General features: G+C 40.7%; 1 protein-coding gene across 1 annotated transcript in view; it reads right to left on the reverse strand.

The window, feature by feature from the left end:
* Positions 1-1421: 1421 nt before the first annotated feature.
* Positions 1422-17162, reverse strand: part of LOC126424613 (basic proline-rich protein-like) — a 147872-nt gene continuing 132131 nt past the window's right edge. The window contains exons 9-10 of the mRNA XM_050087351.1: positions 8094-8338; positions 1422-4939 (exon numbers count right to left, since the gene is read on the reverse strand). Of these exons, the coding sequence (XP_049943308.1) occupies positions 8101-8338 (238 nt within the window). The 3' untranslated portion in view covers positions 1422-4939; positions 8094-8100. The remainder of the gene's footprint in view (positions 4940-8093; positions 8339-17162) is intronic.

Below are 17162 nucleotides of genomic sequence, written 5' to 3' on the forward strand. Positions count from 1 at the left end.
CAAATAACCAAGCCACTTCCTCATCCCCTCAAGCCCAGAACCTCCCACAGAAGAACCACAAAAGTGCCCCACTTGTGACAGGATACTTTCCGGGACTGGATCAGACACTGAATGTGGCTCTCCAGCAGGGATACGACTTCCTCAAATCCTGCCCTGAAATGAGATCCATCCTTCATGAAATCCTCCCCACTCCACCAAGAGTGTCTTTCCGCCGTCCACCTAACCTTCGTAACCTCTTAGTTCATCCCTATGAAATCCCCAAACCACCTTCCCTACCCTCTGGCTCCTACCCTTGTAACCGCCCCCGGTGTAAAACCTGTCCCGTGCACCCTCCCACGACCACCTATTCCAGTCCTGTAACCCGGAAGGTGTACACGATCAAAGGCAGAGCCACGTGTGAAAGCACCCACGTGATTTACCAACTGACCCGCCTATACTGTGAAGTTTTCTATGTGGGAATCACCAGCAACAAACTGTCCATTCGCATGAATGGACACAGGCAGACAGTGTTTGTTGGTAATGAGGATCACCCTGTGGCTAAACATGCCTCGGTGCACAGCCAGCACATCTTGGCACAGTGTTACACCGTCCGGGTTATCTGGATACTTCCCACTAATACCAACCTGTCAGAACTCCGGAGATGGGAACTTGCCCTTCAGTATATCCTCTCTTCTCGTTATCCGCCAGGCCTCGACCTCCGCTAATTTCAAGTTGCCGCCGCTCATACCTCACCTGTCTTTCAACAACATCTTTGCCACTGTACTTCTGCCTCGACTGACATCTCTGTCGAAACTCTTTGCCTTTACAAATGTCTGCTTGTGTCTGTGTATGTGCGGTTGGATATGTCCTTTTTTCCCCCCTAAGGTAAGTCTTTCCGCTCCCGGGATTGGAATGAATCCTTACCCTCTCCCTTAAAACCCACATCCTTTCATCTTTCCCTCTTTCCTGACGAAGCAACCGTTGGTTGCGAAAGCTTGAATTTTGTGTGTATGTTTGTGTGTCTATCGACCTGCCAGCGCTTTCGTTTGGTAAGTCACATCATCTTTGTTTTATAGACACACTCTGTTGTGCAATCCGGTATTTTATTTGGAATTCCTGTAGTGTCACTATTTGGTCAGTGTTTGAGTGAAGTGTGTCAAACTGTTGTATTTCACAATTTTTTAACTGTTATTTTCTTTAAAGTTGAATACTGCGCAAAATATAGTACAATACAACACTGCATTGTGTGCTTTTCAAAACCGTTCATGTGTATTTCATCATTCCACAGCTTACTCTCGATGTACTGCAGTTACAAAATAACGTGGGGGTAAAGCACGTCACTCGGCAACTGCATTATATTGGGCTTGTACTCTGCGTGTGTAATCTGGCAGCAGTGAAGCACAAGCGCGATGGGAACACCTTTAGGAAAGAAGATACAGCAGTAAGGAGACTTATCACACATTTATTCTCTGACAATTGAAAACAGACAATATAATTGCAATATTTTGTTTCTGATAAATATGACAAAAAGCACAATCATTCTGCGTACTTTTACGATTCACTCTGCTGTTGGTGATTATAGATCAGCATTATTTTCATTCTTATGTCCATCCTCTCAAAAAATTTTATTCACTCACTTTGCTCTCTTTTGTGACATGCAAAGGCACCTACTGAAGGCAACACAACCCAACACACTAAATGTGAGCTAATGCACTAAACACTTGCCGCAAGGGTTTCGTAGTTGTGATTGTGTCTGACACTAAATCCAAAACTGTGACACCTGATTGTATTAAAAGACAGTGGCACTGGTTTTCCAAGACACTTGTTATTATCAATGTTTACACATTGCATAGCAGCTCCCACATCATCCTCTGAACAAATCTAATTTTATTTGTAATTTTCTGCACATGGAGATGATCTAATCGTGTTTCCATATGCACAGGTACAGCAAAGTGATGATGTACAAAATACTGTGCCACAAACAGCAAACATTTTACGAGAACGTGTATCGCGTCGCTCCAAATTTCTGAATCTCTCAGTCTGACAGACAAAACAGATCATAGATGACATTCATTTGTGCACCACAATTCACATCAGTTTGTGATGGCACAGAATGTGCACTCTATTATTCCACAAGCAAGGTGGTGGGAAATTCTCTCTGAACAGGGTTAGCAGCCAGTGACGTTGCCTCTGCATACAATCAGTTGTAAAGTTCTCCACATTTCATACAGAAGCAGATGTAAAAAATACAATTTACAACTGCCAGCTTCTACTCGTGGCTAAAAAAATAAATCTGGTACAGTAACTGAAATAACACAAGACTGTCTCAATGGAAAACTAAGTTAAGCCCACATAGCAGTCAGAGTAAAATCAGTACATGAGAAGTAACCAATGCTTCCAATAAGCCTGAATGAGTACTGTTCCCATTTTGTTCACCTGCAAGAATGCTGCATCACTTAATGAAGAAGACGGGATATAGGGATGGGCAGGTGGGAACATCAGACATAGGAAAAGCCAGAGTGGCTTTTACAAAAGTAATCATTCTGGACAAGTTTTGTTCAAAAAATTTTTAGTTACTTAAATCGCTACTTTATATTTCCACAACAGTGTTATAGCATATGTATATGTCAATTACTGTGTCCAGCAAGCTCCACAGCTGTCGTCTCCTTATCTCCAAACACCTACACCCCTTTACTGCTCCCAAAGCAGCAATTTGTGTTTAATGAAATAAAACTGGTGTGGTGTTGCAATAAGCATACTGCCTCAATTCTCACCATTTGGGCTGTTGTGTGTATTACACACCAACAAACTGAGTTAACTGATCACAGGCAACAGCAGACACAATTACCACCGGTAAATGGTGGGAAATTATTACAGCTTGTAATACCACCACATCTTCAACAAAGCACTTAACATACAAGACAACATCACCTTATGTGAGGTTGCTGAACAAGTTTTACAATTTAGCTGGGCTGTCAGAAACCAGTCACGACAAGACCGATTGATACATAACAAATAATATATTATCACTTACTGTAGTAATGCACAGCATATTGGAGACATGACAAACAGCCGAGCACAACAAAAAGAAACCTGTTACAGAGCCAACAAAATGAAGGAAACATAATATTTAATAATTTTTTTTTTGTTTTGTTTTTTTTTTTTTGCCAGAAAAGCTCAAGTTTTCGCAAAATGTAAAGATTCCCTAACTCTGAAACCACACAAACCACATTTTTTTATAAATATCAATTTTTCACTTTTTTAAATTAAATATATATTATTTATTTATATATATAGATATATCTCTTTCTGTTCTATATTAATAATATAGTACTCTACTCTCTTTACAATATTATAGTACAAATTCTAGGATTGTGAGCATTCTCTTGTGTTCATTACTCAATGCACAGTAAAACAAATGCTCTCATGTTTTTAAATGTTCTGTTGTAGCTTCTTCTCCAAGTGATTCTCGGGTGACTTGAAACAATTTCCAGTTTATGACGTGTGACCTCATTATTGTTTCTCCATTTAAGGCTTCTGACACACGCAGGTTTGGAGTCAGTTCCTACATCTGCTTTAAAATGACAATCATACAGAGTACAGAGGCTGCGATCATTTCAACAATGTATGGGGGAAATAGGAATAGACAGGATTCTATTCCTAATTCTGCTGGTAAGCTTCTATGCAACAACAGCACTTGAGAAGGAAATAGTGGGAATTTCTTGTATATACTAAGAAAGATGTGGGGCAAACTACAAATCTTTCATAAAAAAAATAATACAAATTTAAAAAAAGTTACCGATACAGGGTACTCTACCTTGATAACCCATTATTTGTTATTTCATTAAATATCCTCATTTTACGAGCTCTTTGGTTCTAACTATGAGGAATTTTTTGATAAAAGAAGGACTAGAAAGAGTAGCTGCTGTACCCAATATTCCTTTATGAATTAGGCTTGCTATAAAAATATGTACCACAAAAGCATTTTTGATTTTATGTGTATGTAAATGGCAAAAACTATATTAACATCAGTAAGTTCCTATGGTACCCATGTACACAATGGCACAACTTTTCCTCTGAATTCCAGCCAGTTCATTCACTTAGCTAACAGACAGAATAATGAAAAATCCTTCTAGCAAAAAAAAAGTAACATTTCCAATATTTGGGTGACACAAAGAAAATGTTTGGTGTTCTGTACCTTCCCAGTACTCTGGTCATTACATTTTTAACGTACTTCACTCAATTTCATCTCAAAATAAAAAAGCAATATGATACCATCACTCCGTAATATAACAACAACATACAGGGAACTAAAAAAAATTATTTCATGTCGATCACCAATTAGTTATAATCAACTTTAAAACAATACATAGCACCCGAATCTCCATGTGCTTCAAAATACTCTTTCTTCTAATGAGAGAGGCCAAACAGAAATCATCAGTTTGACACACCAGGAAATACTCCTCTTCCTGGTAATTAACAATGCAATAAGCAACTGAATTAAGAGTAGAATAGATGTTAACTAAATGAAGAAAACCTCCTGTTCTCATACATAAATCTAACCAGTTGAGAAATGATAACAACAAAACAATGTGGCATTTCAATGCAAAATATTTGACACAAATATTGGCGATCTACAAATCAACTCTGTAATAAAGCAGTTCTAAGTTACCACGTACGAGACCGTACTCATTCTCATTTCAGTACATACATATACACGGCATACATATAAACACACGTGTCCCACTCGCCCCAGACACTGACACACGAGGGGCACGCAGAAGATCAGATGCACAGCTGCCATTCACTCCTGTCCCTGGTCCACAGTTTCCTCTTCACCACTCGACTCTGTTCACTGAATGCATGGGACACTGTCATGGGTAAGCTGAGAAGTCATCACACATCTCAATTAGATTGCAGCACACTAGGCACCAGCTTGAGAGGCAGGACGAGCCAAAGCCTGCAAAGAAAGAAGAGAGGCACTATTAAGAAATGTGCCAATGACCGGCAGAAGGCAAGGTAGTGTATTGTTCCTTTACTGGCACATCCAAAACAGGCATGTAACAACTGACAAAACCCGCTCACATTACAAAAGTTTCCGTCAGTATTGGAAATAGAAAAAAAAAAAAAAATCTTACAGCAAAAATATCTTGTTTACATTAATGGTTTATGTGAGATTACTAAATGTTTATTCATGTGGGAATTACATTGTTAGCCATGCCAAACTATAAGATAACAATTAGTTAATGTCTTGTTACCCCAAAACAAAATTTGTTATGAAACCCTTTGGTGCAATGGGTGTGTATACACATCCTGCTACACCTTTCTCCAGGTGTTGTGGATGTGTATACATGTGCCAATTGGATTTTCCTGCACTGCTACAGAAGTCTGAAAGCATCCTGATTTGCCGACCTCTCACCACTGTGGACACGTTACTTCCAGGTATTAGTGAACAAGAAAGTTTCGAGTATTTATCATACAACATATGTGTGTCATTGTGTGCTACCGTTTGCAGAGAACCTCACTTTGATATCTCAAATAATTTATGAGATATGACAATTGTTATGACTACACAATTCGCAATGGGAAATGACATGAACGGGCACATCGCACGCTACATTCCATCAGATATAAAACCCAGTAACTTGAAAATGAAATGAGATTCCTTCCTGGACTCAGTTTTAAATAAAATTTCGGTATCTTACCTACATTTCATTCACTGCAATGTATGAACTAAAATCAATAATATACAATTTTTATGCAATGCATTTTTATCTCCGCAAAATCTTTAAAATTCTGTAGAGTGTTTTACTTCATTTAATGCAGCTCAGTAACTATGGCATATAATGGCAAGAAATTCAGTCCTTTATCAAGTGAAGATATTGAACTGTAATAGGTGCAAAAATCAAATTTTTTCAACAAACTGTTTTCAAAAAATTGTATGATAAGCATTTCATATTGGCCAGAATGCCATCTCTCAGCACAGGCACATGCATTTGGCAAGCAGTATATCCATAACAAAAGCAGCCTCAGCACAAAATGCAAAGAGCTTGTCTGTAGCAGGGAACGTTCTCGTACAAATAATTTAGGAGTAAAAACCAGAAAACACACACACAAACAAAGTGCAGCTACATTGTGCTGGATAAACACAATTGTGTGTTCAGTGGCACAAGGCAGTTGCACAGGTGTGTGTGTGTGTGTACTGCTTCCCTTTCACGTCCTTCATCTCTTACAACTGCAGTTTGGTTTCTGTAAAAATTGTCAGTAACCTGTGCTTCCTACATTTAACCCATGTTACTCAAAGAATATCGAAAAGTGCATTCTAGTCAACATTCCTTAGGCATGTCTTCTAAGACAAGTTCTAGAGTCAGTATTGTCTCATATGTTCCTACATTCTCCAGAATCCAAACCAATCTTACCCAATTTTTCCATTCTTCTGTAAATACGTTTTAACAGTATTTTGCAACCACATCTCATTAACACTCTTTAAGCACCAAACCCATAAGATTTTTGGGCCAGGAGTCACATAAAAATCACCAGGCCCATAAATTTTACAGGCTGATACATTTAATGCAGCAAAACACTGCAATGTTACTCAAACACATTTAGTCAGTGTTAAATGTTTTACGGGTGTTTAGTAACAAAAAGTGTCCAACATGGCATAGCAGTATTGTTTGCAGCCCGTAATTCATGTTAAAAACCCATCTTTACAATCTCAAGTTCCTTACATCGCTGTTTCATTTGCAATAATGTTTCATCGAGGTTTATCAGATGCAGAAACCATGGATTTGATTAATGATACTGACACTCTGGATAATCTACAGAGTGATTCAGCTGATTCTGAATACAGTGGTGCATTTGAAGGTATATATTCACTAATTTGCAACAATTTATCACTGCTCGTAATTGTGCACAATGCACATTTCTGCTGAATGTGTTTATTCTGTTAGTATGTATGTTGTTTCACATAATGTGATATTCTCCTTAGTGAATGAGATCAATAACAACTTGTCTTCAGATGTACACGAGAATGATGTTGAAGGTGTTGGGTCAAATCCAATGGCTGCATCATATCCAAGAAACAGTGACTGGAGTGAATTTGATACTTACTCACCTCTGCCTGTGAACACAACACCCAGGCAGATACTGGTGAATACTGATGACTTTTCTAAATTCTTAAATCACCTAAGTGACTTCTGTAACTCAAACCCATACATTTCAATGAAGTTTCTGTCACAATGTAATAAGGTTAAGGTGTGCAGCTTTAAAATGGTACTAAATTTGCCACAATCCAATCAGCAGACCCGATGCAATGATTTTTTTAAATATTGTTAAATTGCCTTTTTTGTATGGATGGGTACATAAAACAGACCTGATACTCAATAGTTTTAAACTAAGGGTTGCATAGTATTCAGACCACTTACCACAGTAAGATAATACAGTAGCAATGTGATGTGCATATTTTATGACCAGATGTCAGTGGCTACCTTGACCACTATCCATGTCAACACTTTGTAAAATGAATGTGATAAAAATAGTCTCTGAACAATGTCTGCTTTACATACTTGTAAAGACTCTATGTACATTGGTACATTTGGGCATAAAGGTTCCAACCTACACATTGGCTTTATAAATGAGTTAGGACTGCTGTTGCCTCGGATCTTGTTAAAAATCCTCAAATTATATAAATATCTCTGACAATAATGACAGATCTGGAGCTAAAATAACATAAGTGTAACATATAGCTCTACATGAAAAATAACAACTTTTACCTGTGAAAAATCAACAGTGTATTTTTATCAATTAATGAAAATTAAGAAGAAGAACTAAGTTATTGCTTACAGAATCCAGAAAGTGTTCACAGCTTGGGACCATTATGATGACTGCAACAAAATATTGTACTTCCCTTTTGCTTAACAAACTTTATAAGAAACTTTATAATACCCAAGGCACATCCACTACACATTTGGATATGGCATAAATTAGGATTTACTGGGTCATTCCTATGCAGCAGGGGAAGCTCAAATGCTAGTCTTTGTTTGAACAGCCCTTTGTAAGCACGTCTCCTCCCATCTTTATTTTCTAGACCGTGACAGCAGCTTGCAGTCGCTCACCTGCCGGCTACATGAGGCGGGAGCGGTTCCTGTTGAGCTGCCGGGCATAACGGCTCCCACCCGACACCCTCGAGCTGAGGATTCGCTTCTGTCGGAAGTCGTAGACTCGGCGGCAGTAGAAGACCAGCTCCGATGAGACCGAAGGCGGTGGCTGGAAGCGACTGCGTGGATTGTCCTCGGGTGGCGGCACCACCAGAGGGGGCTCACGCACTCCCTCGTCCTGGCGTCGGGCCACCTTCCGGTACCTGCCGATTGAACGAGTTAGGTGAGCAAAAATGCAGCAGAGTCGATTTACCATGTGAGGGTATGTACGGAAAAATCATGGAGTTACAGATCCAAAAAATTAATTACTAACAGATATTTGGTCAGAGGCTTTCCAAGACAGATTATGAATACTTATGTTAAAAGAATTTTTGAGACATTTTTGCCAGGCCAGAACTTACCTTCAGGAGGTGAAATATTAAGTACTGCCAATAAAAACATATAGATGTACATGGAATGTTTGGTGCCTTCCTCAGGGATGGGGGAGAAGAACAGCTTGGGGACCATTAAAAAAGAAGGAAAGTCACTCAGACCCTGGTATAAGAGGAACGATTCTGTTCTGAGAAAGAGGGGTGACAACAATCAAACAGGAGGTGTCATATGAATACGGGATCAACGATAGTACACAGACAAGCAACATGACAGCTTCAGTCCACACATGATAAGGTCAGTGAGAGAAGTAAAGATGGATTACAGGAACAGAAATGAACTATGTGACATTTTTCCTTGTTCTTAATTGCACTAGTCATTTCTGTCCTCTAATCAATATTTACTCCTCATATTGTCCTCTGTATCTCTGGACTGAAACTGGCAGTGTTCACCAATGTACTATCTTTGACCCCTCCTCCTCTCTCCATCAATGGCTGCCGCCTTCATCTTTGTCAAACCTCAACCTCACAAGAGAAAGGACCCTCACATCGAGGGGTCAAGAGTGACCTGCCCTTTCTTTTCAATCTTCTACGTCCTAAGGACTGTAAAACGGAAAATACACTGACCAGCCAAAAACGCAATGCACTCAGAAGGAGAGGGGGAAATGAAACAAATCTTCATGGATTGAGCGGGTATTTCAACTGTTATAAAATCGAGTCAAATTTCCAAAGAACTTGCCAGTAAGAGGCTAATTAACAGTATGATGTTGCATGCCGTCTGGCCTGGATCCGTGCACTGATTTGGTTGGGATGAGTGTCACAAATACATTGCATCCTCTCCTGAGCCACACAGTCCCACAACTGTTGTAATTCGTCTTGACATATGAGCTGGTCCCACACTCGTTCTATTGGGGGCATCTATGTGGAACTTTCTGGCCATGAGAGTACTTCAATATCACATAAACAGTTTACAGACACATCTCATGTGTGGATGAATGTTGTCCTGTTGATAAATGGCACCCCAGTATTGGTACATGACACATGAGGATGCAGGATGTTCATGATGTACCACTGTGCTGACACTACCAGCCATTACCTCAGGTCACCATGACACCACCTCTCCAAAACATTTGAAGAAGGCAACTTCTCCTCAAGGGTACAGAATAACAGTGATTCACCACTGAACACAACTAACACCATGGATCAGCAGGCTACACTTCCCAGTCACTGTACAACTGCAAATGAAGCCATTTTGTGTTGTGGATGGGTCAGCAATTTCCTGGTCTGGCTGCTGTTAACATCTGACTAACACTGCGCGATGATACAGAATGTCAGAGGGAGTCCATAACTCGTTTTCGGTTGGCTACCGTAGATGTGAAGGGATTTCGATGTGTACAGTGCATAACACTGCAATCCTCCTTTGTGGTGGTCAACCGGAATCTTGACAACGATTATGCTTGCTGTTATGTTGCCATGCACTCTAACATCAGACCTCGGTCACATCTGAATATCCAAGAAACCTGGGTATTGCACTATCAACCAGCTGGCCACATGAAAACCCACAATGAGACCCCTTTCAGTCTCTGTCAGACTGTAATAATACTGTCTCACATGAGTAAGCAGCATCTCTGTGTCCTTCATGGCGATCAGTCAACATCTGACAGTGTTCATACCCCTTGTATACCCTATCAGGTCCAGTAACAACACTAATGCATTCTGGCAGCTGTTCTGAGTGTCACAGATAATTGCAACTTCCATCATTTACAAACTCACCGAAAGCGTGTATGTGTACAACATTACACTGACATCTGAAAATGTCTTCTGAATGCTTTACTCTCTAGTCAAGCAGTGTATTTAGAAGTTGCTTCACTAGCATAGGCTCAATGAAGAAACAGTGCTGCTCGACAACAATTTTTCTACTAGCTTGGTCGTGACCCATAATATCAGAGGACATTTTATGTTTTTTTATTTCATCGTCCAACACGCAGGACGAGCTCTCATGAAAACCACAGACTGCCCTCTCTTCAGCAGGCAATCGGCAAAATGTGAAATGCTGATAAGCCTACAACACAACGACTGCAGCAACTGGTTTGAGCTAAAATCTAAGGGTGGGCAAATTGGCTGTACAATGTACCATCCCTGTTGTCACTTTATGGGATGTAAGGCAAGTGTGGAAAACCTATACAAGATTTAAGTGTAAAGGCTTCCACGGCCAACATCAATGTGAATAAAATACACTCCTGGAAATTGAAATAAGAACACCGTGAATTCATTGTCCCAGGAAGGGGAAACTTTATTGACACATTCCTGGGGTCAGATACATCACATGATCACACTGACAGAACCACAGGCACATAGACACAGGCAACAGAGCATGCACAATGTCGGCACTAGTACAGTGTATATCCACCTTTCGCAGCAATGCAGGCTGCTATTCTCCCATGGAGACGATCGTAGAGATGCTGGATGTAGTCCTGTGGAACGGCTTGCCATGCCATTTCCACCTGGCGCCTCAGTTGGACCAGCGTTCGTGCTGGACGTGCAGACCGCGTGAGACGACGCTTCATCCAGTCCCAAACATGCTCAGTGGGGGACAGATCCGGAGATCTTGCTGGCCAGGGTAGTTGACTTACACCTTCTAGAGCACGTTGGGTGGCACGGGATACATGCGGACGTGCATTGTCCTGTTGGAACAGCAAGTTCCCTTGCCGGTCTAGGAATGGTAGAACGATGGGTTCGATGACGGTTTGGATGTACCGTGCACTATTCAGTGTCCCCTCGACGATCACCAGTGGTGTACGGCCAGTGTAGGAGATCGCTCCCCACACCATGATGCCGGGTGTTGGCCCTGTGTGCCTCGGTCGTATGCAGTCCTGATTGTGGCGCTCACCTGCACGGCGCCAAACACGCATACGACCATCATTGCCACCAAGGCAGAAGCGACTTTCATCGCTGAAGACGACACGTCTCCATTCGTCCCTCCATTCACGCCTGTCGCGACACCACTGGAGGCGGGCTGCACGATGTTGGGGCGTGAGCGGAAGACGGCCTAACGGTGTGCGGGACCGTAGCCCAGCTTCATGGAGACAGTTGCGAATGGTCCTCGCCGATACCCCAGGAGCAACAGTGTCCCTAATTTGCTGGGAAGTGGCGGTGCGGTCCCCTACGGCACTGCGTAGGATCCTACGGTCTTGGCGTGCATCCGTGCGTCGCTGCGGTCCGGTCCCAGGTCGACGGGCACGTGCACCTTCCGCCGACCACTGGCGACAACATCGATGTACTGTGGAGACCTCACGCCCCACGTGTTGAGCAATTCGGCGGTACGTCCACCCGGCCTCCCGCATGCCCACTATACGCCCTCGCTCAAAGTCCGTCAACTGCACATACGGTTCACGTCCACGCTGTCGCGGCATGCTACCAGTGTTAAAGACTGCGATGAAGCTCCGTATGCCACGGCAAACTGGCTGACACTGACGGCGGTGGTGCACAAATGCTGCGCAGCTAGCGCCATTCGACGGCCAACACCGCGGTTCCTGGTGTGTCCGCTGTGCCGTGCGTGTGATCATTGCTTGTACAGCCCTCTCGCAGTGTCCGGAGCAAGTATGGTGGGTCTGACACACCGGTGTCAATGTGTTCTTTTTTCCATTTCCAGGAGTGTATTTTTTGACATTAGCCCTTGACATTTCAAACCTAGAACCATTATTAAACCTGATGTTTCTAATGTCTTTGTGGCAGTCCTCTTCAGGGCACCTAAGTTGCTGAAATTCTCCACTGGCAACACATGTCAAAAAATTATGTATTAATTAATTTTATTATAAAGCAACAAAAATATCATCCTTGCCCCAGTGAGGATGGGGCCTAATACAGAAAATCAATATGTGAAATGAAATTTAATTATCATTAATTATTTCTTTATGAGGGAGACACCATCATAAACTTCCCACTTCACTGACACTGTCATCCGTTATTCATCTGGCAGTTATTTCAGGTAAGTTACGTAAGTAATACTGGGTTGAAAACATTTGTAACAGTTACTCCCTGTGCACTGAAGAACAAGAAAAAATGAGTACATAGCAGCAATACTGATAATATTCTTTCAGGCTCATGACACATACACCAATGTGAGAGCTTAAATTGTATCACTGACTTATTGCTTAAATATGCAAACTAAATGGAAGATTAAAATGATATGATATTTAAAGAACATGAAACATAATGTAACATTAACTACGTCCAAGGTCTCTGGTAAGCCCACTGTTACCAACCGAGAGCCGTGACATGCTCTGCTTATGGTGAGGTGTGGGGTCAATTTCCAAGACCTGGAGCTGCCACAGTTTCCAAGACCTGGAGCCACTACTTGGCTGTAGTTACTCCACTTGCCTCGGGAGGCTGACTGCACCCCATTCCTGTCCTCCCACCACAGAAATATCCCTGGCAGTATTGGAAATCGAACCCAGGTTCTCTGCACGGTGGCCAGCTGCACATATCACTCAGCTAAGTAGGTGGACAGATACAGCAAAACCCCATTTTTAAGTTCCCACATTTTACATTAATTTTTGTCAGTCCCAACAGAAGTCTTATTCTCTCAATACAATGCTTCCAGATCCCACCATTAAGAATTCCATATTACAACATTTCCAGCATTTTAAGTTTTCTTCGACAGTACTATGACTTTTAACATTGATTTTCACACACATTTCTGCAAAAAGTGCATCAGGTTCCTGTCAAAAATTAGTGTCACAGCAAAGCAGAGAACACAGACTATAAACAAAGTTACTGATCACGTAATGAAGAATTAGCGTGGTAAGTGAGACATTCACTGTCGGTGTTTTGGGTCACAGCCACCTGTATTACAAGCTCACAGTTTGTAAGTGAGGGAAAGCATGCTCAGTCACTGCCTAATGATAATCATGATCTGACAATAGTTACAACCCTCCTCCCACCCATTGTGTTGTATTACAAAAGCTATAATTTAATTTGACAGTCATTTACACAAATAAACACTGCTTTTGAAGATGGCCATCTCTGTAATGGGCTTTCATGACTCGTCGTTACTTCTGCGTGAAATATGCTATTCCATATTAGGCATGCGGTCTTAGATTTGTATAACCTAATGTCAGACTTAGGAATTAGATTAGAAAATGAAACACTTAAAGTAGTAAATGAGTTTTCCTATTTGGGGAGCAAAATAACTGATGATGGTCGAAGTAGAGAGGATATAAAATGCAGACTGGCAATGGCAAGGAAAGCATTTCTGAAGAAGAGGAATTTGTTAACATCGAGTATAGATTTAAGTGTCAGGAAGTCGTTTCTGAAAGTATTTGTATGGAGTGTAGCCATGTATGGAAGTGAAACGTGGACGATAAATTGTTTGGACAAGAAGCAAATAGAAGCTTTCAAAATGTGGTGCTACAGAAGAATGCTGAAGATTAGATGGGTAGATCACATAACAAATGAGGAGGAATTGAATAGAATTGGGGAGAAGAGAAATTTGTGGCACGACTTGACTAGAAGAAGGGATCAGTTGGTAGAGCATATTCTGAGGCATCAAGGGATCACCAATTTAGTATTGGAGGGCAGTGTGGAGGGTAAAAATCGTAGAGGGAGACCAAGAGAGGAACACACTAAACAGATTCAGAAGGATGTAGGTTGCAGTAGGTACTGGGAGATGAAGAAGCTTGCACAGGATAGAGTAGCATGGGGAGATGCATCAAACCAGTCTCTGGACTGAAGACCACAAAAACAACAATGTAAGACGTAAACATTCCTCTTCAAGGTGCTCTGTAACCTGATGACAATTCCCACCTTCTTTCTCACCTAGGATACCTCTGGGCCAGGTGGCCTTCTTGAGGCAACAAGCTTTTACCATGATTTTATAATTATTATTAATTGTAAGTCTCACACTGGAACACAAACATCTTTTTAATGTGGTTTCACGAAAAACTTTTTGCTTCTGTGTTTTATTTATACCTTTGGAACAAAGAGGGAAACCCCCGCATGTGCATTTGTGTGTGTCAGCAATCAGCCACTGCCTGTGTGCTAACACACACAGAACAAAGAGGTCACTTGGCTCACAGACGTCCTGGGTGAGAAAGAGGGTGGAAATTGTCATCATGTTACAGAGCACCTGGAAGAGGAATGTTTACCTCTGACATTAGGTTTTTACCAACCTATGACTGTGTGCCTAGTATAGATTAGCATACTTCACGTGGAAGTAACAACTTGTGAAAGCCCATTATAGAGAGAGCTGACTACAAAGACAGTGTTTATTTGTATAAATGACTGTGAAATTAAATTAAAGCTGTTGAAAGACAACACAATGAGTAGAATGAAGGTTGCTACTAGAGTCACAATCGTCAGAGCATTTAAGTTGCCACAACTGGAAACAGAAAACAGTCGACAGGGATGTCCTGAATTGTACCAACCCCCATGAAAAGACCTAGGTAAGAAGTTTTCTTGCAGCAAAAAAATAAAAATAATTACTGCATATTTAATTAAGAAGTCTGAAATGAAATGTGCCATTAGATTAACTTCACCAACAGTAGTCTGTAAAATTTATATTCTATCTTTTCCATATCATGACTGCTTCTTTAAATGCAACAAGAGAGCTGTAATTCCAACAATGATCCCAAAAATAGTACCTTGTTGGTGATAATAAGCAAACAAACACCAGTGTAGAAACCACATTCTTTAGTAGCTTGAGTAAGTGCCCACGAGTGAAATGATTAGAAAAAATATGAAATGTATTTCTGCGGAAGAAAAAATGGTAATTCTACAACACGTGGACTCGCATGTTGGATCGCAAGTTCAGTTAGTGAAGGACCTAACACTTTCTGCTTCCACCCCTGAAAAATCAGCCCAACATCGATGCTAATGTGAGACACACTGTTTCCAAAGCAAAAAAATGTAAATACATTCAGTCATCAGCATATGATTGGTTGGATAAACTTGTTGTGAAATGATTTGTTAGCACGAGAGCATCAGGAATTCCACCAGATGGCAACATACTGAGAGAAATGGCACTTCAGTTTGCTGCAAAAAAGTGGGGACCACCAACTTCACAGCATCGAATACTTGGCTCGATAGATTTAAAACTCATCGTAACATTGTTTACATCAAACTGTGTGCAGAAAGTGTAAGTGATCGTAGTGGAATTGTGGGCCAATGGAAAAAAGAACTGTAAAATATCTTCAAAGATTATGATTCAAAAAATATTTTTAAAGTTGACGAAACATCTTTTTTATAACATATTAGGAAGTGAGATCTCACGTTTTAATAGTGAGAAATGCCACAGTGGGAAACCGAGTAAGCGCAGGATAACCAGTTTACTTATGGGCAATGCTGATGGGTCTGAAAAATTACCTCCTTTGGTAATTGCTAAATTTAACAAGCCAAGGTGTTTCAAAGATGCGAGAACTCTGCCCACTAATTGTGTTTCCAACAGCACTGCATGGATGACCAGTTCCATCTTCACATCCACCACATATGCATGCACACCCTGACAATCTGCAGCTCAGAAATATTAAGTTTGGGTTCCTGCCTCCTAATTTTACGAGTGAACATCAACCTATTTCCAAGAATCACCCATTCATTTAAATGGAAATACAGAAAAATGCTTGTCCGGAAGTTTGAATTTACGTACAATCATGGCATGTGTTCAAAATCTATAACCTTATCACTTTTCAATGCTACACATTATATAGCCAAAGCATGGAGGGATGCAACTCCTTTAACTATTTCTAACTGTTTCATGATAACAGGATGAAGTTGAAATAAAAAGAAAAAAAATAAGCAGGAGCCACTGGAAGAAAATTTGTCTGAGCCTACAGATTTTTCTGTGATGTTTCAAGAGTATGTCAGTGTTAACGCTTCTGTCATCACTTCATAGGTGCCAACGGTAGATAGCATCCTTACCAAACATTTTGAAGATGGGAAGATAGAGGTGATTGGTGAAGAATATGATGATCAAGAACCAGCTGTGGCAAGGAGAAGAGAAGCTACGGAAGCTATTAACATTATGAGGCAGTACATTGGTACTTCGTCAGATGATGATAAAGCATTTGATACTTTGTATACTGTAAAGAGAGAGGTAGAGGTAACTGCTCTTAGAAAGAAAAAATAATTATTTCAGATTTTTTTAAACAGGCAAAATTTAAATTGTTCTAATTTCACATCTTAAACAATATAAAGAGAATGGCAGTACAAGTAATTTATTCCATTTTGCTTGCTGTGTTTCCTATGCTTTCCTGTATTTTACACTTTCCCACATTTTACACTTTTTTGGGTCAATCTGCTAGAAAGTGTAAAAAGAGAATTTTGCTATAATATTATACTGTTGATTAGAGTCAGCCTTATGATGAGTGCAGCAAAGACGATCAAAAAATCAGTTTCAATAGTTCTTTTAGTTTTAAAATTACACAGTCTAATGCCCAAAATGATTTTATTCTGTATCGGGATAGCCAGACTTTTTACCCTGCGCCTCCTGAATAGAAGTAAAGTGTTTCATTCACAATTATATCTTAGTCAGAAGCTCTTCTTGTGTATTCCCATAGTATTCAGATGGGATTCAAGTACTTTCCAGACTTTCAAGTTATTAAAACAAGTATGTTAGGGCTGCCTTAAAATTCCTCTGTTTCCAATACATCAGGGCACTTGGTGA

This window comes from Schistocerca serialis, chromosome 10, assembly GCF_023864345.2.
Source record: "Schistocerca serialis cubense isolate TAMUIC-IGC-003099 chromosome 10, iqSchSeri2.2, whole genome shotgun sequence".
In the NCBI taxonomy this organism is placed as follows: domain Eukaryota; kingdom Metazoa; phylum Arthropoda; class Insecta; order Orthoptera; family Acrididae; genus Schistocerca; species Schistocerca serialis.